General features: G+C 41.4%; 1 protein-coding gene across 43 annotated transcripts in view; it reads right to left on the bottom strand.

Annotated features, from left to right (window-relative positions):
• The window catches only part of LOC125688938 (E3 SUMO-protein ligase RanBP2-like), a 180,385-nt gene that overhangs the window by 79,798 nt on the left and 76,411 nt on the right, over window positions 1-24,176 (bottom strand). For 6 of the 43 annotated variants that reach the window (XM_048935806.1, XM_048935769.1, XM_048935756.1 and 3 more), the window contains exons 7-22: window positions 18,508-18,700; window positions 17,912-18,002; window positions 16,999-17,208; window positions 15,940-16,118; window positions 15,681-15,856; window positions 15,260-15,383; window positions 14,727-14,888; window positions 14,187-14,324; window positions 13,953-14,099; window positions 13,293-13,457; window positions 13,124-13,207; window positions 12,686-12,824; window positions 12,419-12,516; window positions 7,313-11,897; window positions 5,934-6,101; window positions 5,426-5,506 (exon numbers count right to left, since the gene is read on the bottom strand). In XM_048935806.1, the coding sequence (XP_048791763.1) occupies window positions 5,426-5,506; window positions 5,934-6,101; window positions 7,313-11,897; window positions 12,419-12,516; window positions 12,686-12,824; window positions 13,124-13,207; window positions 13,293-13,457; window positions 13,953-14,099; window positions 14,187-14,324; window positions 14,727-14,888; window positions 15,260-15,383; window positions 15,681-15,856; window positions 15,940-16,118; window positions 16,999-17,208; window positions 17,912-18,002; window positions 18,508-18,700 (6,740 nt within the window). Of the gene's footprint in view, window positions 1-3,223; window positions 3,323-3,822; window positions 4,055-4,766; window positions 4,952-5,425; window positions 5,507-5,933; window positions 6,102-7,312; window positions 11,898-12,418; window positions 12,517-12,685; window positions 12,825-13,123; window positions 13,208-13,292; window positions 13,458-13,952; window positions 14,100-14,186; window positions 14,325-14,726; window positions 14,889-15,259; window positions 15,384-15,680; window positions 15,857-15,939; window positions 16,119-16,998; window positions 17,209-17,911; window positions 18,003-18,507; window positions 18,701-19,463; window positions 19,610-19,989; window positions 20,221-20,863; window positions 21,017-21,758; window positions 21,871-22,354; window positions 22,423-24,176 lie in introns of those variants that run through there. The other 37 variants (XM_048935763.1, XM_048935778.1, XM_048935599.1 and 34 more) reach the window with 24 other exon arrangements.

Raw genomic sequence — 24,176 nt, 5'->3', positions numbered from 1 at the left:
TGATGCATTCTTAGACCTTCTTCTCATAAAAGACACTTCAGTTACTCCATCTCAGCAGGAAAGCTGTAGCAACCATAACCTCTACATCCCCCCCAACTTTCTTTCACTTTCCTCATGATCAGTGACAGAAGGAAGGGTGAAGACCCACCTGCCAGCATTCTTGACAAATCCAATATCTGCCAATACTTGTTGGCAGATATCACAGCAGAAGCATTCCGGATGCCAACTGTTGTTCATAGCTTTAATAACACGGCCAATAATGAACTCACCTGTAGGAAATACAGTAACAGGATGTAAAATACCTTGCTACATAAAGTTAAAAGAAGCCTGCAACTGAATCACTAGAATTACATAATCATTTTTGCTTCTCTCTTCTTCTAGAAAAGGATATTTTGGAACTCTCCTTGACACAGTGTTGACTTCTACTCCGCTGTGTCTATAATCAAGCCTTGAAAGGGCTCCAAATTCAAAGCACAACAGAACTGAGTTTGAGTGGCCTTGACCCTACTGCAAGAAAACTGGAGTCAAAGTACGAAGATACAGTAGGAGAAAGCACTTACTAAATAGTAAATCCAACACACACACCCATTCCTCATCTATCGCATAGTCCTGTCCTGGGAGGCACTGAAAAAGTGAGAAAACCACCATTTCATCTTCTCTACTGCACAGCCATGCCAAGCGTGCACATGCAGCCATGGCCCCTGAGCAGTGCAAACACTGCCTAAAACATGTCAAGAGCTCAGCTTCCTGGTGCTGTGAAAGGCTGAATCCTGGCTCTAAAGAGCCTACTAATCAAACAGCTGTCAAAGAGAAGCCATCAGGCAGATAACAGATACCAATGAAATGAAGTCTAGCATGCAAGTCTGGGGCATGCTATTCATTCCCATGAAGTCATAGCTTTTCAAGAATAAAATTGGATGGTCTCTAGAAGCGTAGGGAAAGCTTGAGGCATCAGTGCTGACAACAACCCTGTTGATTTTGTCTACTCTTACTAAATTCAAAAACTGGAAAAGCCCAGTTCCAGGCCGGATCCATGGAGTGCTGCAGGTAAGTGAGCAGTGACCTGGAAGGCAGTCCAGCCAGCCAGTCACACCCTCCAGCAAATTCACTTTCTTTTACCTCCTCTGTTGGAACAAGTCAGTACATAAAACTGATGAGATTTTAATAGAGTTGGTGCTATAAGGACTCAGAGTAGAAGCAACAGAAACTAATGGGCTGTGGCAGCTGGGCAGGAAAAGTCCTGAAGATACATGGTGTAGCTCCTCCATTAACTTGCCAGAGCCCAGAACAGTTTCTGGTCTCTCTGAGTGCCACAGAGGTGAAGTTCCCTCTGCCAAACTCACCAAAGGGAAGCTAGGAGCAGATCAGTGACGGGAGCAGATCAGCAACAGGAGAGGAACAGAGCTCTGCCATGTACGGACAATGCTGGGATGCAGGAAGAGCTGTGCTCTGTGTTTCAAGGGGTTAGAAAGGAGGATTCACAAAAGTCCTTTCCAGGCCAAAATGTGGTATTCTTGAATCCAAAGCCTTTCTCCCCCGTGCACAGGGCCCTGAAGTTTTCAGCTGTTCGAGGGACAACATTTGAGAACAGCTCCATGGTTATGCATCCTAAAGGTTCATCGTTGGCAGAAACATTGAAATACACAACAGGGTTGGTGTCCTTTGACAGCTCTGCTGCCAGAGAGAGGTGGCCCTTCTGTAGCTCTGACAAGCTTTGCTGGCATTCTTCAAATCTCCTCTTGAAAGAATTAGCCAGTTCTTGAACCTTAAATCTGACTGCAAATTGTTCCACTTTCACTTCACCATCTGAAAAACAAATCCAAGAAGAGATTTCCTTAGCTCTACTCACTGTAGCCAGAGATCAGTAGCTTTTGTTCTCTAGAATTTCCAGGGTAAAACAAAGCCCAACAAACTGCAGAAGATACTGAAAAAACTGTAAAAACCACTCAACCAACTCACCAGCATAATCTGTAGCTGTCCAAATTAAAACATTGTTTGATGTATCAGAGGGCACTAAGTTCATTTCTTTGGAGATGACATGGTTTGCACACACTTTCAGAACTTGGTCCCTTCTCATAAGGATCCTGTAATATTTCTTCTGTGTATGGAAAAGGATCTTAAGCTCTCCAACACCACGCTCCTTCCACTGAGTAGCATCTCTGTCCCACCTGTAAAGTTTCGCTCTCTCTTTGAAGAGAATTTCTTCATCTTCTTCTCCAGACTTTACCTCCACCTAAAACACAGCACAGTACTGTGTGACTTCTCCAGACGGCGTCACCAAGAACACTGTTACAATTCTGACATCAGGTAATGCTACATTATCCAGTGTTTTCCTTTCTAAAGTGGTTTTGTACCCACAGCTCTACAGACACTCATCATGCACTGAAGTGAATGCAAAGCCCTGCCTTCTCTAAATATAAGACCCGACCAATTGCAGTGTTTGAAATTCATTTTAGCAATGCAACACTACATCCCCATGCTGCACAGCAAGTTTTGTGGTTGTTTTTTTTTTTTTTTTTTTTTTTTTTTTTTAAGCTATCAAGTATACTGTATTATTTCCCAGTATAATTTTAGGTCTGCTGAATGATGTACTAAATAATAACAGCACTGTTAGCATTTCAGGTGTTGCCCTTTTAAAGACTTAAATGATTTAATATGGGCATTTGTTAGAATAACTATCAACTGAAAATAAATGGAGGCCTCACAGCTGCATATCCTCCTCACTTTATATGGGCACATTACTCTTTTTAACAGCCTCGAGTTGACACATCTTCCAAAGCTAAAGAAAACTTGAAAGAACGGGAGAAATACGTGATGACAAGCATTTCTGGTGGGAGAAGTGACACTGAAGGAGAAAAAGAGCAGGTGAGGCAAGAAAGAAAACCACAGAAGTCATCATGTGATTAACAGATGAGGCAAGGCAGACAAGATACTGAAGAAAGAGAAAGACGTTTTGCAGCCTTCATCAGATTAGCTGTTCCAATTAATGGCACTGCATACTGTTCATCTGTGCACTATTAGTCTTGTTTAACCATTATACTAACGCCCCATTTGAAGTTTTTATCTACAATTAAGACATCTGCATTTTAAACTTGTCCACAACAACAAAGATAACACACATTTACATTGTTTAACAATATGCAGAAATCCGGTGCACAGAGATTTATCGTGGGAAGCACAAATCCAGATGTGTATCTGTACCAGAGGCTTAAGCTGAACTCACCTTTAGAGCCAAAAGCAAAGTCTCCAGAGTTCTTGGAAGCCAGATCCGCAAACGACAAGCCCGAAGCATGACCAAAGCCAAACGAGATGGGTTTGTGTTCTGTCAAAGATGGAGAAGTCAAATGTTTTTCTCTTCCTTTGAGGAAAACATCTTTGATGTCATGCAGTTGTAAGAAAATACTGGAGAAGCTTTCATATTTGCACCTGATTCTCATATTGACACTTTTTATTACAGTCCAAAGAGCTGCTCAATACCGAGTTTCAGCATGCTATTTCTGACACTCAGCAAGTCCACACAGCTTGAGTAAGTACTCACATGGTATGAAACAATACACTAACCTAAGTATAAATCACACAACTGAGAGTAGCAGCGGTCTGTACTAGAGTCATCTGAACATACTAGAATTTGATAGGCACAAGTACTTTCATTCCCCTGCATATTTTCACTAGACCAATACTTGTGCTTCAAATTCACTGCTGCATCTGTTCAATGCAATGGCTAAATTAAACTAAGCAATGAAAAAGCAAACTTAAGGTTGTACACACACCCCCCCACACACAAAAAGACCCAAACAAACCCTTACATTCTCCCAACTTTACCTTGGGTTGACTCAGAACGTTCAGAATCACTTTCTTTTTTAGTTGACAGGTCCACAGGCTTATCATCACCTCCTGGTAAACTCTGTGATACGTGAGCAGTTTCTGTGGAATCTGCCTCTTCACTGCTAGCAGCTGACTGCACAAATACCACCGTTGCTTCACTAGTTGATGGAGTATGAAATTCTTCCTCACTCGTACAGACTGTGTCAGCTGAGCTTGTAACTTCACTCTCCTGAGATTAATAAGTGAGCACATAAGCCAGGAGAGCCTAATATTCAGACCACATTCAGTCTGGACATAAGAATAACCACTGCCTCCCAAAAAGCCACATTCCCCCTTTGCCCCCCCTCCCTCCCATGTTATCAATTTCTTCATTTAATCACAACAGCAGTGCAGAAAACTCACAATGCTAAGTCCTCAGGCTCCAACTTTCTTATAGCTTTACTAAGGTTTCAAAATAGGTAACTAACAGGGAATGAGAGGCGAACAGATGGGAAAAAAAAACCCCAAGAATTGTTGCTGGAAGGTTTCAGACATTCTTCATTATTCTTAACACACACACACACACACACACACACACACACACACACACTCACTCAAGTTCAACTTGACAAGAGACTGAAGTACCTTTGAAGCAGCACGATTCCAAAACAAGCACCCCTTCTCTTGGGAATTTCTCTGAAATCACTGAACTCTCACATACCTGCTAGGAGGAATTCTACTAGCCAAAGCTGTTTCTACTTTAGGAGGTAAAGCGGTTTCCTTTCTCTCCCTGAGAAATGCAAGATCTGTACCTTAGTTCCAACGCCAGAACAGACTTGAGACTCAGTCAAACAAGTCAAGTAGCTTTTAATTTGCTGAATATTTGATTGCTCACTAACTGAAAACTAAGAATAATGCTGCAAATTTATTGCCAAAACTTTTCATAGATACTTGACTCGTACTTTCTTTCTCTGAGTGTCAGCTTCTTTCTGAGAGCCTTCTGGACAGGCATCTTCCGCATTACTACCAATGCCACAGACAGATGTGGAAGTGACCTGCGGAGTTTCTTCTTCAGCCTTCTTCTCAGGAGGTTTAGTTTCAGAAGTAGTAACACATTCCCTCTCCAATTCCTGTTTGACTGCAGTGCCTACTGCAAAGAACAAAAATTAGTGGAGAACAGCTGTTCAGACAGCTGAATACTGTGATCAGTTCCTACATATACATTATAAACTAACCTAATGGAACTCAGAACACCTGAAGTTTAAAACTTTGGTAACAGCATCACTATTTTAAAAGTCACTCATTCACAGTCACAAGGGAGCTAAAGAACTGTACATTTGTCCTACTGTGGTTTTCTGTTGTATCAAAGAGCCTCCATGCAATCATGATTGCAATCTTGCCACTGCCACTACTGCTACTAGCTTCCTTTGACACTCACTTGTATTTCTAGTAGCTCAATATATGCCACCTTTTTTCAGTACACAGAAAGTCAGCCAAAGAAAGCAAACCTCCTTTACAGACCTATCCAAATTCACTTATCTACTCTAGTGTCCTCCAGATTTAGAGATTCAGCTTCAGCATCTAAGAAATTAAAGATCAACCACTGTGTTTTCAGACATACCTTGCCATTTCCTTTTTTCTTTTTCATTGCTGGGATACAGTCTTCCATTAAGTTTCTTAACTGCTGTTTCATAGTCTTCATCTTAAAACACAGGAAACAAGTATGAGTTCTCAGGGATCTTCCAAATACAAAGAAGTCTAAATTTGTTAAGCCCTTCAGACTCACAAGCCAGGTCAAGCACACAAGACTTCTGCAAGTCTTTTAAGAGCTTGACATATCAGCAAGCAAGCTTTCAATTCTTACTTATGGACCAGTGCCTTCTTACACTACTGACACTTTCTCTGCCTAGATTCATGGCACAGGTTTCACACTGCCAGAAAACAAGCATCGTGTTTGTTTTATTAGGAGAATCACAAAGCAGGGTGGGGAAGGGAGGCGGAGGGTCCTTGGCCAAAAGGAAGATGACAGCTGTCATCAGTATCAACAATATTAGAGCCTGTTGATTCTAGTACAATGCACGTTCCCTACAAAAAAATGCAACACTCAGATCAACTTTGACATTCCTTACCATCATCCTCTTCACTCACATATCCAGGCTTATTCTTGTAACAGAAGAAGGTTGAAGGGAGCTTAAGAAAGCCTGCGAGAGCTCTCTGCTCTGGGGTAGGTGTGAGCTCGTACACTATCACAACATCATCGGATGGTGCAGCATCTGTGGGGTCAGCTGTCTTCTCAGCTTTGTAGAGAAATACAACAAAACATGACAATTACATATTTCACAACAGCAGCAACATCAGCTTCCCACTGCCCATGTTACAGAATCGAATTCATACTTTGACAGCTAGAAACAGACAAAACCCACGTTCTTCTTGTTTCTCCCTCTGGATGACTACCAGAATTAGAGAACACTAGGAAAAAATTACAGATCGTGCTGGGGCGTAAGAAGGATTAGGAGCCAACTGCTCTGCCACAGGCCGGCTGCTGGCTGTGCCTGCTCAAGTGTTTTTCATCACACATTCAGTGCAGCGTGTAAATACCTTTACTAGCAGGCTGCAAGGAAGATGTGCTTGTCCAAAAGGCCATTGGATTAGATTTAAAAAGGCTAAAATTAAATCCTAGAAAATAAATGGCGTGGAGAGAAATGTTTAACTGAAATTTTCAAGGGGGTAAAACAAACCTTATTCCTATCCGTGTTCTGGAAGCATTCCACAGTTACACATCACAGTAGGAAAACTCACATTGAATGCTATACAAGCTTACCCAACCCCTATGAATAAACTGCAGTCAACACCTCTAGCATCTCACTTAGTGTATTACAGTTAAGAAACAGTTTGCCTTCATATGACAGAGACTGCTATAGATATTAAAACGCACCATCTGGTGAAACAGCCCTGCAACTGTAGGAAGCAGAGCATGAAGTCCTCTATCAGTACAACGCCAGCAAATCCCTGTCATTGCACAAAGATACCTGAGCACATTACGGTGAACACATGGCAGCCACTGCTTCTGCAAGCTCAGCTTTCAGCTAGTATCAGAGCCTGTGTAACTGAGGATGTAATCACAGGATCTCTTTTCAAGCTAAGAAAAGCTACACTGTGCATCAGGAATTGCACAGACCATTCATGGAAGTCTTCAAGCAAATGTACTGCATGTAGTTTCAGAATATCCATCCACACAGTCATAGAGATAACTGAGTTTAAGCTTAAGCACAAGTGCTGTTCTATAGCTTACCAGTCAGAGCGAGGCCTGTGCACACACATTACCAGTTCAACTCAACAAATGCACTTTCAGCACTTAACCCTGACATTTTCAACACCTCATCAAGATTCCAAAATCCTACCGGCAATTCTCTCTCACTACAGAGTAACACCAAATCCTGTACAAGGCATGTTTGTATCTTTATGTGCAAATAACCTGCAACCTGAATATTGTTCAATTAACACTCACCTTTTTCCAGAATTTTAAATGAGAAGTTGGAGGGTCCATCCCGTGCTGAGGGAGCCACATTGGATGCCTTGCTGTCCAAAGGTTTCTGAGATGCACTGCAGCTTTTGGATGGTTCAGCTACTCCCACTTTTTTCTGTTCTGCTTTCTGAGATGCTGAAATATCACCTGTGCTTTTTCTTGGAGGATTAAAGCTGAATCCAAAGAGGGAACCGGTGGCTGAAGTATTTCCAAATGTGAATGTCTTTGACTTATTACAATCCCACTGTTTTTCCTTTTTAGCAAAAAGCTCTGCAAATGCATTCTTCTGAGGTTTACTTGCGTCAGTAGCAGATCCAAAGCTGGGAGCAGGAAGCGCCTGAACAGCAGATACTGGCACATGTGGTCGACCTTGAGAGTTAGGACTCTGACAAGAACGACAGTTTTCATCATTTGCTTTGCTCTGGGTGAGGCGTACAGAGCAGTTCCACTGACCTTTCAGTGAAAAAGCAGTTCCCAAGTCATTCTGAGTGGTCTTTGGAGCATCTAGTCGTTCCAGTTTAAAGGAAAACTGTTGAGGAGATACTACCGAATTAGTTTTGCTTGGATTCTGGCAGGCAACACTTTTTGTGGCAGCTAAAGGAGAAGAAACAGTGAAGTCCCCATCATTAGATTTGAAGTTAGGGTTGAATTTAAAGGTTGTCGGCTGAGGCGGCTTCGACCCTTCAGCTGCTCCCGGCTGCCCAAATTTAGCTTTTGAAAATTCTACCCCTTTGGATTCTGCAGGTTTTTTGTCATAGTTCTGCAGTATCTTGATATCCCCAATACCTCTCTCCTTCCATTGGTTTGTGTCTTTATCGTATCTATAGAGTTTAGCTCTATGACTGAAGACAACTTGCTCATTTTCCTCGCCACTAGTCACTTCCACAAGGTCAGGCAGAGGTACTACAGGTTCGAAGTACTGCCCATCTCTCTCCTCCTCTTGAGTCAGATCAGAATCTTCATCCGTGCCCACAGATGTTCCACTCTGGTTCTGCTTGGCAGGAGATTTGGATGGACTCAAGGCAGATTTAAAGCTGAAATTGAAGCCTGCTGTAGACTCTCCAAATCTAAACAGATTTTTCCTTACAGGGCTGCTTGCAAGAGGTGATGCATACACAGAGCTACTTAAGCTGTCATCCAATGCTTCCTCACGCAGCTCACAGTTGCTCCACTCCACAGCAGGCCCAGTACCTTCAGCGTGTGGCTCTGTAACAGAATCAGAAGTGCCACCAGCACAGGCAGAGTTTACGTTTTCTTCTTCTGCTAGTTTAGTTTTGTCATCCGTCAGAAACGTTTTGAGATCTTTTAAGCCGGTCTTCATTTCTTCTGCTTTCTGTATAAGCTGAGCTGTCCTGCCCGTATCGACAAGTTTATGGGGTGTCTGCAGTGGTATATCTAGCAGTAGCTTCTGACACTCTTCAAACTTCTGTTTGAACTCCTCAGCCTGCTCTGGTGTTTTGAACTTCGCTGCCAGCTGTTCCAGCTTTGCATCGCCATCAGAGAAGTCACTGGCCATCCACATCCATGCTTTGTCTGAGCCCGACAGCTGTTTCAAGTTCATAGTTGTTGTGATCCAGTGATTTGCACATACCTTCAGTACCTGCTCGCGTCGCATGAGTATCCTTACTTTGCCATTCACTTCATTTTTAAGAATCTTCAGGTTGCCCACCCCACGTTCTTTCCACTGGCTTGTTTCTGGATCAAACCTGAATAGCTTCACTCTTTGGGAGTACAGCACTTTCTCATCCTCCTCTCCTGTAAACGGCTCTACTTTTTCAGGCATCTGAACTATCGGTTCAAAATGAATATCATCACTGTCCTCAGTCTTGTACACATCGTCATCCTTCTCACCAAGATCAGCAGAGGTGCTTGCTCTGTGACCAGTCTGAGAAACCTTTGAAGAAAACAGCTGTTCACCTGCACCTGAGAAGCCTTCAAAGTTAGGATCTTTTTTGCCAAACTGAAAGCCTTCACTGGGGGTACTTTTTGCAAGATCAGCAAAAGTAAAAGTGCTACTGCTGTTCTGGCCAAAAGTAAATTCACCCTTGTCCTTGTCTGCTGTTTCCTCAGATTGGAGTGTAACTCCACTACTTGAAGGCAGTTCATTTTTGTCTTTTTCGTCAATGTTTTTCAAGTCTGTTGTACACTCCTTGGGTGGATCATCTTTCTTACTAGTATTTTTATTGGATTCCTGGATGCCAAATTTAAATCCACCTGGAGGCACCAACACTGAAAAGTTGAATCCTTCCTTTGCAGGTTTTGCTTCAGCATCTCCAAGATTCTGAAATGTAAATGCTGGTGTTTTCCCTTGATCAGCATGACCAAACTTAAAGCTTTTTCCTAAGAATTCACACTTAAAACCCGTTCCCAGTTGTCCTCCAACAGGTTCAGATGATTTACTTTTCAAGTCGGAAGTCAACAATGAAACATCACTGGTTGGCTTACTAGATGGATTTGGTGTTTGGCAAGCTACACAAGCTGGTGAGGAACCTTCGTTCCTTACAAAACAAGTATTACAATCCCACTGCCCTTCCTTTTTAGCAAAAAGCTCTGCAAATGCATTCTTCTGAGGTTTACTTGCCTCAGTAGCAGATCCAAAGCTGGGAGCAGGAAGCGCCTGAACAGCAGATACTGGCACATGTGGTTGACCTTGAGAGTTAGGACTCTGACAAGAACGACAGTTTTCATCATTTGCTTTGCTCTGGGTGAGGCATACAGAGCAGTTCCACTGACCTTTCAGTGAAAAAGCAGTTCCCAAGTCATTCTGAGTGGTCTTTGGAGCATCTAGTCGTTCCAGTTTAAAGGAAAATTGTTGAGGAGATACTTCTGAATTAGTTTTGCTTGGATTCTGGCAGGCAACACATTTTGTGGCAGTGGGTTCATTTCTGACTGAACAGATACTACAGTCCCACTGACCTTCCTTTTTAGCAAAGGCAGATCCTAATTTGTCCTGTGTGGCACTACTGCTGGCTTTGAAACTTGCAGCAGATTCACTTACCGGGATGCCATGTGTGTCCCACACATCTGGATTTGGGCTTTGGCATGAGACACAGTTCTTAGCAGTTGCTTCGTTCGGAACTAAACATACTTTACACTCCCACTGATTCTTCTTCAAGGGAGACTGTCCAAATCCACCAGAGGAATAGGTTTGTATGGCTTCCTTTCCAAATGAAAAAGTGGCAGGGGCAGTTGACGTTGAGGTAAAACTGCCTTTGCTGTCAGATTCGCTGGTCACACTATCTTTTGAGAACCGAAATACGGAGTTCAAGATCCCTAATGTTGACCCGCAAGATTCCTTGGTATCTTGACTTGTTGCCTCTTTAGCAGTTCCAGTGCTCCGAGTCAAGGATGCATCAGCACTCGATCCTGACGTTTTTAACATATTCTGACACTCCTCAAACTTACTTTTGAAAAGCATTGCTTCCTCTGGTGTTTTAAATCCAATTGCAAGCTGTTCTGGCTTTGGCAGCTCATCTGCATAATCTAAAGCATGCCATACAAATGATCTATCTGATCCAGCATTTGGAGTTAATTTCATATCAGTATTTATGTAGTGATTTGCACAGATTTTTAGTACTTGGTCCCTTCTCATTAAGAGACGGAATTTGCCAGATACTTTGTGTTTCAGTATTTTCACATTTCCAATACCTCTTTCTTTCCACTCTTTAGATTCTGCATCAAACCGGAACAGTTTAGCTCTGTTGCAGAAAAACTCTTCTTCATCTTCCTCGCCTGTCTTTACTTCAATCTTGTCAGGGAGTGGCACCACAGGTTCAAAATGAGGTCCATCATCATCCTCATCACCACCATGGGTGCTTCCTCCCTCTGTTTCATGACTTCTGTTGGCCAAGTCAGAATTTGAAGTCATAAATAATTGCTTGCTTGGTTCTTGGAAGTTAAACATTTCACTCTTCTCAAAAGACAGGTTTTTATGCACATTTTGTCCCACGCTGTCTGTAAGAGAGACACCTGAAGTATGCTTATTACTGAAACTGAAGACATTTCTTTGGCCACTTGCATGACTGTTAACTCCTTTTTGTTCAATGCACCTCTCATCTTGTAAAGGTTTGTCTGATGTTAAAAGCTTCAAAAGGCGTTCACTGCTGTTAAAAGCTCCATTAGCAGGCTGTGTGGCAGCTAAAGGAGAAGAAAAGGTGAAGTCCCCATCATTAGATTTGAAGTTAGTGTTGAATTTAAAGGTTGTTGGCTGAGGCGGCTTCGACCCTTCAGCTGCTCCCGGCTGCCCAAATTTAGCTTTTGAAAATTCTACCCATTTGGATTCTGCAGGTTTTAAAGTCGTGGGTGCAACCGAAGGTTTTGTAAAATAGCCTGGTTCAGGTAGTGGTGGATTGGTGCTCGCCTGTGGAACACCGTAGTTGTAGTAATCATCGCCTCCACGAGGTGAAATGATTCCAGCAGCAGGAGCATCAAAACGCAAAGGTGTAGCATAGATGTCTTGAGGAAACACACCGGCACAAGTGTTCTGCAGAGGTGGGGTGTGGATCGGTTGTTGATAAGCATATATATGTTGCTGAGGTGCAAGTCTGTTCATGCCGTAGACAGGCGCCTGAAGAACAAACACAATCACTTCGTTGTGGAAAAGGAGAAAAAGGTCTCAGGCTGCTAAAGCCCACCCAACATGTACTCTTAATAACAAGGTGAGCTTTACAATTACATTTTGACTCTGTCTAAACTAAAATCGTATGTTCAAAACTTGAATGGTATCTGAAAACGTGGACTGAAGGGAAGCGTAAGCTGAATGGACTCATTATTGCTATTAGAAAACAAACAAAACATAGAGTAAAAACCACCAAGTTCCCATGCTGTTTTGGGGAAAAGAACACCACAGACACAGAGCAGAGAACATATATTCGGCACGTTAAAAACATTTGGCTGGTTGTTTCTCCCAAACCACGCATCGCAAACAATAGCTGATAATGGATCTTTCTGCCTGTCTCCAGCAGAGCTCAAGTTTACTAAATGCTACCTAGGGAACTGCAGTACTTCTATTCAACTACACCCAGAATCAAAAGCAGTCGTTCTCAATAAGTCAGTCGAAATTACTTGAGCAGATACATTTGTCCTCACCTTGGTTGGTGTTACATTGGTTGCAGCAGTTCTTAGAAGATACTGTGAGTTATAAGCAGGTGACTGGCTATAGTACACAGATGGGCCAGTGGTAGCAACTGAAAATGAACACCAAGAAAAGAATTTATACCCAATTTGTGTTACTGATTTCAATTAACATCCCCCGAGGATCAGTTCTGCTCATTTGTCAAACAACATTGCAGAAAGATTTTAACAAGTCTTACTCGGTACAACTAAGTGTCTAATCAAAATTCAGCATCAACTTACCTGTTAAAGGAGCTTCATGAAGATTTTGTGCTCTCTGATAACCATCTGGCATAGGATCAGTTCCATAGCTTTCAGCAGGCCACCGATGAGATGATACACTTACGTTGGAACTGTTGAGTTTCATTTCCTGCATTTCATTCTATTCAAGAAGCGTTTCAGTTAAGAGAGTATAAACGTATTACACAGCTATTTGAAGGAAACCTAAGGAATGATCCCTACTCCCCTGTTATTTAAAAGCATGCTCAAGGTCTGAGACAAAAAAAAAAAGTTAACTGCTGCAATAATCCACCACCTGCCTATGGTGTACACAACTGAGATTGTTCCCTGAAGCCAGAAATAAAAAACCCAGAACCAAAGAGGACAAGAGCTAAGCTGAAGAAAGCAAAACTATCTGAACAGGCAGTCCTTAGAAGCATTACCTCCTCCAAAGTTGATTACCTTTAAAGCTTCCACTTGCTGACAGAGCATCTGAAGTAAGGACTGAAGATCTTCTGCCCACTGAGGAAGAGTTTTAGGAGAAAACTGGAAAAAAACAAAGCTTATTATAGAACTTCAGTTTTTTTATACAAATGTAACACATCCCTAGAAGAGTAATTGGCTAATATACCTTGTAGGTAGATAATTTCTTAGGTGATGGAATGGAATGTTTTACTTCCAGATGTGCAGCTTGTGAGATGTTTCCAGAGGCAAAACTTTCCTCTTCATCATTCTCCCCAAGCTCCTGGCTCACTGCATTCAGCATTTCCGTTACAGTTTCCATAGATACTGGCAGCTAAAAATTTGAAACACAAGTCATGATTGCAATTCTTGATCTGAGGAAGAGACTGTGTTCTGATCTATGGCTGAACAGCACACAAGGCTTTCACTACAGAAATTCTAGGCTTTTTTTGTTGTTCTTTCCTTCGCAGGAAAGCCCTACATCTGTTACAATTAAGGTAAGAGGACAATTCCCACAAGCATTAATTCTATTTGGAAACTATCAACCTCACAAAGACAGTGAGCACAAGCTATTTGTTTACACAAAAGCCGTCATCTACAGAGAATCAAAAACATTTCATAATCCGATACCTTCACAGAACCTTCCCAGGATACACCACATACTGGAGTAAAGACATTTACTTGGCTTGATGAAACACCATAAGCCTAACTTGTCGTGAAGCAAAATCTGTTTGGAGAAGTCTGACTTGAAAGCAAATTGTCTCATTTTGCACCAGTAAGCTAAACCACTCCACCTCTCCAAACAAGATGTTAAGCAGGAATTACTTACTTTGTCAGCTACTGATGGATCAGAGGAGCTTTCATCGATGATCTTCATCAGGTAATGCTTTCTTTTAAGAAGATAGGTTTTGTGCTCTTCTTGTTCTTCTGGCAACATATCATCGCTCTCAATCTCCTCTGCCTTTCTTTGGCAAAGCTATGCAACAGTACATTGATTAATAAGAATTGGTCAGAATGCAAGCAAAAGAAAAGCATTTTCAGGTAATGCAATTTACAGACTTACTATGGCAAGATTCCAGTATGAAACCACGTTCTTAATATCTTCAAATGCTAATAAAGCATCATTGGTTTTGCCTTCAACCGCGTCCAACATTGCAAATGCTGTATGTGCCTCTTCTTCATAGGCTGCAACCTGAAAGACCTACAGCCAAAGCAAAAGACAACTCACACGTAATGTGTCTGTGGACATTGGAACAGTCAGTAACTGTAAACATCTAGTAAGCAATCAGACAGGAGGAGGTTAATAATATTACTAGTTTTCCTGCGATACAGAAAAACAGCTTTTCCATAAAGCTGGTACTAAGGGAGTTCACTGCCTTCCACTCTGATAGTTTTAAAGCTGAACAGTTCCACAGACAGATACTACCAAATCTTAGCATTAGCAATACAATGACAAAAAAACAAACCCTAACAACACGCAAAACCAACCGAACCACAAAAAGAAAACAACAAAAAAACACTATAAAAAACCCACAACCAATTTACGTGTAAGATTGTGACATAAAACCCCTCTTACTCTCATCTTGGAATAATCAATCTGTACCTGAATGTCCACACTATGGAAATGGTTGAACAGAGGATCAGTAGGCTCAGGAATACTTTTGTGCTTTTTGATCATTTTCAAAGCAAGCAAAGTTTTCTTCCAGTAGTAGGCACTTCTTCCAATGTATTCTTTCTGGTCGTAGAAGGAGGTAAGGCTAGTGCCCTGTTGGAGAAATTGAAACTATTGCAGAAAATGCAAATAAAATGTTATTCACGCTTTTTTATTCATACTTTTTCTTCTCTGATGCAGTTGTTTTCTTGACAAGTTTCAAGAATTTTTCTCTGATGCTTGTGATGTATTTCAGGAAGTCACAGAAAGTAACACACAGGCAGAAAATACATCATTTTTAACTGCGTTGTTAAGAGAGTAGTGAGGGAGAGAGAACTTGTCAGATAAATTAGTTGCTCTAGTCCTCCTATCAAAATTAGCAGCAGCTCTCAATACTACATTCTCATCTGATTTTCTTTGGCCAGTTCAGTTTGCAGAATTAGAGAAAAACAGATGGTACTTATTCACAAATAATCTTCACTTACTGTTTTTTGCAGGCTTCTTGCCCAGTGGATAATTAAGGCAGGCTGAAGGCCGTGTTTCTCCAGGGCTCGCAGAGTACTTAATCCATGCTGTACAAGAAGCCTCAGTCTTGTTGCTGAGTCTGGCCTGAATATTACAAGAAATATTCCTCAATTATTAGTCCCTCTCTTTTAATCTGTTCACACATTATTTCTTTGATGAGTACAACAAGCAGTTTTAGTCCTAAGCTGGCTCTTGACAAATACAATATTAGAAACGTAAAGCCCGTTTTTGGAAAGTTCTTAAGCGTCTCGCCCCTACAGCAGCAAACCTTTAATGCTCAAACGTCAAACAAAAGGAACTCGTTTTACACAACCTATGGGAATCAATTCAGAAGCCGTCTACAAGTTTGGTTAAAGTCTTTCCAAACTGAAGAAGCCTTACGTTGTTTTTTTCTGCATCAGAGTACGAACTGCATCCCACCAGGATCTCTGCTTCTCAGTATAGTACTGTTTGCACAGCAGCAATGGTAAGAATGGAGGCTGATGTGTGCCGTAGTGAGTGTTAAACTTCTCTTGCAATTGTAAGTTGCTGGTGAACACCATTCCAAGTAAAAAAACCTGTTTGTGTAAGAATAAACAAAGTATTAGGTACCCAAAACCTTGCATTTAAATGCATTGAAGAACTGGGAAAGTTTACTTACTTCCAGGTCCAGCAGGCAGATGGATTCAGGAGCATCTGTTTCAAGCCTTGATGTTTCTTGTGGCAAGTGAAAAAGCTGTTTTAATACTTTGCGCAGTGGGAATAACGCTGACATAGAATTCCACTGCAAGCCAAGCCAAACAAGGTGCTGGAGACTGCCACTGTGCATTCGAACAGCACCTGTGCAAAAACAAAGGTTGTAAGATGCTAGGATCTGCGTCCTAGTTAGGAAGACCTGCATCTGAAAGCTGGGTTTCATTACAAGAGAAGGAGCTCTGAATATTTCTCCCATGGAAGGGCTTCCCCAGCAACCTCCTCCCACCTGTTTGCCTCTGTCTAACAAGCTGGAACTAATAATAAAGGCAATAAGTGTTTGTTTCTTTTTTAATTTTGTATTTAAAACCATGATGAAGAAACTTCTTCAGAAAGACCATAACAGCATAAACTTTTATTTTAATATATAAAATACATATATATTCAACAAGAGAAAGGCCATAAGCCTTATTGCTTTGCACTCTGATCGGTAGTTTTAGTTTGAATAGTCTACATATATTTTTGACCACTAATAGCTAAGTAGAAGACTACTAGCATTCTACTCTTGTTACACCCAAATTCAAAGCAAGCCCTCATTGTCAAGTTCAGCTTAAAAACAGAAAGATTTCACTAGCTCACAACTCCTCCTGGAATTATTTCATTTTTATGGAACCCTTTACTGTAACCTGTATTCACAGATTACACATGAAGAAGTATGTGCCTTCCTATTAGCACTTACAAGTGTACAAACACGGAAAGCTAAACAGGCAGCTTCAACTAGAAATGAATCAGAACAGACCAGAAGACAACAGTGTGGAAGCAGGAAGTATGTGAGAAATTCTTCAGAACCTGGCATGATGATACTGCCTCTCAGCTACAGCTGAAAGTGAAACCTTACAAATCACTCTCTGATGAGAGCAACGATGAGCAGCTATTACAGACACTTGTCTTTTGTTGCAAATGATGCATTTGTACAAGAACCTCTAACACAGTCGTGTTCATATTGAGTTTCAGTAACATCTCTTACCAATATCGTATTTACTCAGTTCTCCTTGAACTGGTGCTTGTGTACTGACATTTCCCACATCATCTGTGCCAAGGAAAGATCTCTCTCTAGAAGCTCCACTCCCAAACAGGCTTTCAAACAACGTAAATAAACCACTTTTGTTTGCAAAAGATTCCACAATCTCTTTCAAAAAGTCTTCCTTGCCGTGGCTTAAGTTCAGCAACATGTGACCTAGGAAACACAATGTCACAGAAGAACACTCAACAATATTTGATGCAGTGGGTTGCTTCTGCTACCTGAGGCTGGGAAGCAAGATTTCCCCTTATGATATTTACAGATTTCTAAGTTACACTCTCCCTATAATTAAGCCAGTGTTTTAGTATATGGGCTGACAGCAGTCCCAAAGCATTTTAAAATCCAGTTTGCCAAAATTACTATGTACTTTTATTACAATGAGCACTAGAGTGGTCTTCAAAATAAGTAGCTGTCAATCTCATCTATTCAGGATGAATTCAGCCTGATGCCTGGTGCTTTCTTTGTTTTCATCTAGGGCACAAAAGACAGCAAAGACTGAAAAAGACTGCCTCTGCTTTCAAAACAAAACAAAACAAAACAGCAGCAAACCTGTTGCAACAAAGAAGGGAACAAAAGTGACAGAGAAAGAGCAATATTTTCTTTTGTACTTGGGACCAGCACTGCTTGCAAATAGACATTAAAAATTAAATTCTATCTTAATGTCCGGGAGATAAAAAGTCCATTACACGTCAGGATTAAGCTGCTGTTTTGCTTTTCATACGTAGCCAAAATATACAAAGTTTTATAGCATATTTCAAGACACCAAACGTGTTCTTTAACAAGACATTAACTCTGACATCAACTATTCATAAAACTAAAATGGAACTATGCAACATTTGTAATTATTAATTTTTATTACCAGACTGGCTCTTTCGGTCACAGGCCAACATTTCCAGCATGTCTTGCCCAGCAGGATCTCCTTTTATTAGTTTGGACTTTGGTTTAGGTACCTGTGGAAGAAAGAATTGTTACAGCTTCTTCACAACAAAAAGGAAATCACTTCAGTTAGTCTCAGAAGTTACAAAACAAGGTTGTTTCTTTCCTGAACAAGACACCAGGTGAGTCATCAACCAACTGCAAATACCTTCAAGAGCACACAAGCTTGATCCAGCTCTGCTATCTATGCAGTAAGTGTGGGAGAGCTACTCAGGTCATCCCCCTCTCTCCCACACCAATAACCCTGATATCAGTTATTTTAGCTGCTTACAGAAAAGGGCATACCCTGCAGGAAATACACTCCTAAGAGTCATTTTACTTCTGACAAGTGAAACAGTTGAAGAGACACCTTCTGCACATCAGTTGAAATCTTTTAAAGAATTGTGGAAGAGGAAGATTTGGTGAGGAGACAGCCTTAAAAACAGCAGTTCATCTTTGGAATACAGGTGTTCAATGCATGTACAGCGAGAGCGTTCAAGAACCGCAACAACTACAAGCACAAACTGAACAGTGACTTACATAGAAACTTTTCAGATAACACAATGCTGCAAGTTCACATGCATCTCTCCACTGCGCCTCACTGCTCTGGGCCATTTTCAGTAGCAAAGTTCCAGCATGCATGTAGAAGTGTCCTTTCATCTCAAGGAAGGTACGAGACAGCTCATCAGGTCCATTCACATATGGTTTCACAGAGTGAAGCACACGGTCAAAACTAGAACGGAGACAAAATTCATTTTCAACAAAGCCCTGATAAAATCTATCGCGTGCTTCAGGCCAGTGTTATTTAGCCATGAATGGAGTGACTTGATAATTCAACTGCTACTGCCATCTCTGTAGCTTAAACCTGCGTTGCACAAGAGCAGGACAACAGTCTTGAGCTCCTAGAGCTCTGAACACTGTTTATTGAAGTGAAATCAATAGGAGTCAGTACAAAAGAGAAAGTAATGGAAATAAAGGAACACAAATCTTAAAATAAATGGCTACAAACATTGTTTCGTACTATTCCAGCTGTGGCACACATGACCCAGTCTGAAGTCAGCTGGATTAGCTGACCCTATCAGTTTTCCCTCAAGGAGAATGCAGGTGGCTTCCTATCTCCCATTTATACTAGACATGGGAAATTGTTCGTTGTTTCAGTATGCGTTGTATTGACTTGACCAGGACAAAGCTGACCCACAAGTGCCTGTGAAATGTAAACCAGCTGAAGTCAAGAACAACACTCTCATGCTGCAGTGAAAAAAGATAACTGGCACAGACTATCACTCAGCCGTCTCTAAGGCTTGTAGCTCAGGCAGACACATGGCTTGGAGATCAAGCCTAGTAACATTTTTTCTCTGTGGCTACTACAGAGGAACTCCCCTCCAATTCACAAAATGGCTACTCAGTGAAAATTATGTCTGCTGGATGTTCTGTGACCCAGAAAAAAATACTCAATTGTTCTTCTTTTTAAAAAAACAGAAAAGTTAAAACGATACCTTTCAAGTGCCTCTCTGCTTTCTCGAACATCTCTGGAAGCAAGTGTCATTTTAACAAAGCTAGCATAGGCCAGCAGATGATCTTTCTTGATAGCTCTCCAATTATTCTTATCAGATTCCAAGTCTCGAACTGATTCAAGGTATTCCTAAAGAATAAAGTTCATCAGAGAATAAGGAACCACCCTCCTCCTAGGAAGGCAAGAGCTTCTCCAGAACACGTTGCTCCATAATCCAGTTTCCCAGGTGAGACATTAACATACTCTTCAGCAGCAAAAGTCCACAAACGATTTGCCTGAGCAATTTCCTCCCTGACAGAGCTGCTGTATCTAACTTAGTACTTCAGCTAGAAACTAAACAATTCCATAAGATTTAAGAAAATCCCAAGTAAATCACTGGGTTTGGCAAACATCACAGTTGAAGGAATTAAGTCACTTGAGCATTAGCTGCCACTGTAACGTTACTAAGAGAATAACACCAGTTTCAAGGGTATGGGAGATGATGGCAGGATCAAAATATGATTCAATACCTCAAATGTCTTTATGACACATGAACACCATTCCAAGCTTGAGTCTACTGGTATTTTCTTCTCTGCCTCCTGACAATGAAGCACAGCATCTCTTAACCTATTATTTGAACGGTAGAGAGCAACCAGTCTGATGTTCAGGTAGATATCATCTGGTCTCGCATAGAGTTCTGTCTGAATCATATCAAGGAGCTGATTCCATCCATCTTCACCTCTATGTTCCAGTAACTGCTCCTATTAAATACAAAGGCAACATGTTCACATTTCATTCTCCACGAGAGCCTTTTCAGCAACTACATCACCTGTTTTCTCACTGCCACTACAGACTACATTACTCAAACTACTCTGAAAAGCTGTTGGGGCCTAGAGTGTTTTACAACATTTCAGAAGTGGAAAAAAAAAACCAAACCACTTTAGAGTTTGCATCACATAGATGCTAAGTAAGATGCTAAGTTAAGAGCATCAAATCATTTGGTTCAAAGATGGCACACCTTGATACAGAACAGGCTAAAAAAAAAAAAAAAAAACAAAGAAAAACACAAAGAACCCAGCAAACACCACACACAAAACCCCAAAGCACAAGCCTCTCAACACTTCCATTTCATTGCTGTTGCACTACAGAAAACTAATGCCTGCACAAAAGTGAGAGAGTATGACTGAAAGCATTTACACAGTATTTGGGAATAACAGCATCTCCTACATTCTACAGCTTTTAATTCAAATAAAAAAACCCTAGAAAGCAGTGTAGTCTCATAATAGAGGCAATATTAATCTAATCTTGACTTCTTGGATACTATTACTAACATGGTTTTCCCATCAGTTACAGAAACTGCAGTTTCTACTAGGCACAGAACAGAGATTAGGAGTTGGAATTTACCTTCAGTCTGTAAGCAGCAGGACTCCCAGGGAAGAGCCTGGCAGCTTTCTCAACCCAGTACTTGGCTCTTCCATCAGTGATGTTGTTACTGCACAGCAACTCCGCAATCTTCAGCACAAGATCTTTCTGCCTTGGATTCAGCACCACAGAACGCTGGGTTTCCCATGCACAAACACAAGAAAAAGGTTACTGGTAACTTGATCTTGCAGTCCATATAGAACAAGAAAGAAAATATGGCCCCCAATAAACAGACCCAGCAAGTCAAGTTAGAACTATCAGTAAGTATTTTCTCACTACTTTCAGAAAAGTCTCCTTTTTCAAAGGCCACCCTTGGTTTCTAACACCCAGACAACTGCTGGAATCCAGAACACCACAAGAGAAATAATGCCAAAACAGCTCCTCTGCCTCTACCACCAGCTGCTGCTCTACTCAGACCACTGGACCAGGAGTATCTCTAGTCTAACCTAATGTGGAGGCTTCTGAAAAATCAGAATTAAGTCAGGAAGACTGACAGTACTCCACTGAGTGGCAACAAGACTTTTGTGCATATCCTCTCCCTCCCCAAAGCCCAAATAACGAAACGTTGACTGGATTTCACATTGATACACTTGCCTAATCAAAACTGTGTTTGCCCTGTTCCCTCTACCTCTGAGGAAACAAACAAACAGAAAGCCCACCACCAACAAAAAGCAAACTGTGCAACTGAGAAACACTCTCAGTCCAGTCTTTCAGTAGCAGCTGCATTACTGCTGTTACCATAATCCCTACTACAGAATTCTACAGGGGTCACAGATTCTTCGTCCAGTGGGAAGAAAATCAGAGCAGGCAGCACAAAGATCAAGTCCATTTCAGATGGAATAAAGCAGGACATCAGGGAGGTGAGGGAAGTGCTTACCTTGTAACACCCAAAAGCTTTTTCTATGTTATCCTGAGCTTCATAAATCTGTCCCAGAAACCTGTGAGCTTTAGGATCTCTCTCTTGGACACTGAGATAAGTAGAAATATATCTACAGAGTAAAGAAAAAAACAAAAACAGAACAGAAGGATCAGTACTGCTCAGTAATACAAGACCCCCCACAGCCTGTAGCTAACGTGGGAATGTAATCTGTCATACAGGACATCCAGCCATATTTAGTTCTAGGTGCTTGATCTAGACCTTCAAGTAAGGAACAACATTATCTCTACATGTACAGATTCTACACATTTGCCTGCAAGTACTGGCCTTTATTAAATAAAGCAGTAGTTCACAGAAACTGCACGAAGGCCGTAACACAGTGGCATAAAAGACATTCCAGCCAGGTGAGTTCTTACAGCACACTATGACTACCCATCCTTTAGGCTGCTCTTTTAGGCAGATTTAAACAGCATCCAATTCTCCCATTCACTGCTACCTCAGAACAGCATGAGAATGGTCTTGATTTCTCCGCTCCACTTCACTTAGCTTTTCTATCACATGTTAAAGAACAGAACAACATACGTAACATTTATTACCTTTTAGCAAGTTCATATTCTTTTATCTCAAAATACAGCTTAGCAAAAAGGAATCCTTTCAACGATCTCTGAAGGAAAGAAAACAGGACAGGTACATTTTAGATATACAGTACTGCTGAAGTAATTGAACAGGGAGACCTTTCTTTTCAGGGATGCATCATATTTCTAACAGTTTCTTCATAGTTACCAGCTCCAGTTCACTCCTCCTATTCAGGGCTTTGTTTGTGAAAGATACAGGATTAAGAAAATAATGTTTTTCCCCAATAACTGACAAAGGCTTCTACCAAAGCAAAACTGGGGTTCCTGACATTTCATAAACACTTCTGACTAAACAGAGAAGAAGAATGGGGCCAGCTACAGATCAGCTTTTTTTCTTGCAATGTATCTACGTTGCAGAAGAAAACAGATGCCACAAATTAAGAGTCCACCTCCTCCTGTTCATGCTTCTGTCACCTTCATCTCTTGCCCGTCCTCTTTTTTTTTTTTATATATAATCTTCACTTTTATTTCCTTGTTCTGCCCTTCAGTCAATACCTGTGGAGAGGTATGTTTCACCTTTCACACACACAGTCCTCAAGTTCAAGTTCACTTGGACTGATAACATCAGCACTAAATTACTGCACTGAAGAAACTTTTTTTTTTACCTGTGTGAATGAGCTTGAGAACTAGGAAGTCATGAGCAAAAACTGCATGGTAAACATGAACCAGGAGACAAACCTAAACCTGGGGTCCACATATCACTGCCACAGTAGCCTCTGTTTGAGAATCAGGAATCAGGAACTAGTTACACCTAGGACTCCAGATGTGAAACAAACTTCTACAATCTAAAGACACTTGAATTTAGTCTCCTATCCCCTTCCTACCCCCAGGTTACTCCTGAAAAATTTTTACACGTGGATTCAAAGGAACACCAGTCTCCAACTTTTCAGTCTGTATTTTGAAGTAAAACATGGATACACTGACATGCACAGAGTGCAATCATGCGAGACATCTCCTTGGAAACAGGGTTGGAAAGAAACTTCAAAATAAATGCTTACAGCCTCGTACAACCCTCCTCTCCAAAATCAACACCCCAGAAAAACCAGTAACTACTTCCATCACTGACTGTGCTATACAGCCAGTTACAAGCATCACTGAAAAGATGAAACCAAACCCGCAGCACTTGGCCTTGAGCACTACTAAAGGAGAGGCAATATCTTTTCGCTGAGCTCCACAAGAATACCAACACTGTTGAAGATTATCTCCAAATTTAGCAGCGATACATTCAACATTGTGCAGCCTAAACAGCATCAAAATCAACCAAACAAAGTGAAGGGACAACTCCACTGCTGTTGAAGAAGATCAAAATGAGGACTCATGCAGGCCTTACACTCACATCAAGGCCCTGCTGCATCACAGTGTGCATTCACATTACACAACTGCTGAATATTCCACGTCTGCAATAAAACCAATTCAAAGCAGCAGAGCGGGACCTTTCCGGATGAAACTGCTCCTATGAACCTCATCAGTCAGCTCACCGTGACCTGCACACCATTTTCCAGCTATCAGGGAATCATCTGGCTGCCCAGTTACTAACGCACAGCAGCAAAGCTATTTCCCCCACCACTCCCTCTCTTATTACTGACGTTTCACAACGCTGTCACACAGATGAGAATAACAGCCACACAACACACCAAAGAAATTCAGAAGCTTAACAGTATGCATTCCCTATTTGGGTTCTTCAAGAGAGGAAAGTCTGGAAGCTCAGGAACTCTCGCAAGACCTCATTGTGGCTTTCCAGTACTTGAAGGGAGCATATAAACAGGAGGGGGAATAGATAGTG

Source organism: Lagopus muta, chromosome 1, assembly GCF_023343835.1.
Source record: "Lagopus muta isolate bLagMut1 chromosome 1, bLagMut1 primary, whole genome shotgun sequence".
In the NCBI taxonomy this organism is placed as follows: Eukaryota; Metazoa; Chordata; class Aves; order Galliformes; family Phasianidae; genus Lagopus; species Lagopus muta.
Note: the sequence above shows the minus strand (reverse complement) of the source record. Positions and strands in the feature narration are given on the sequence as shown.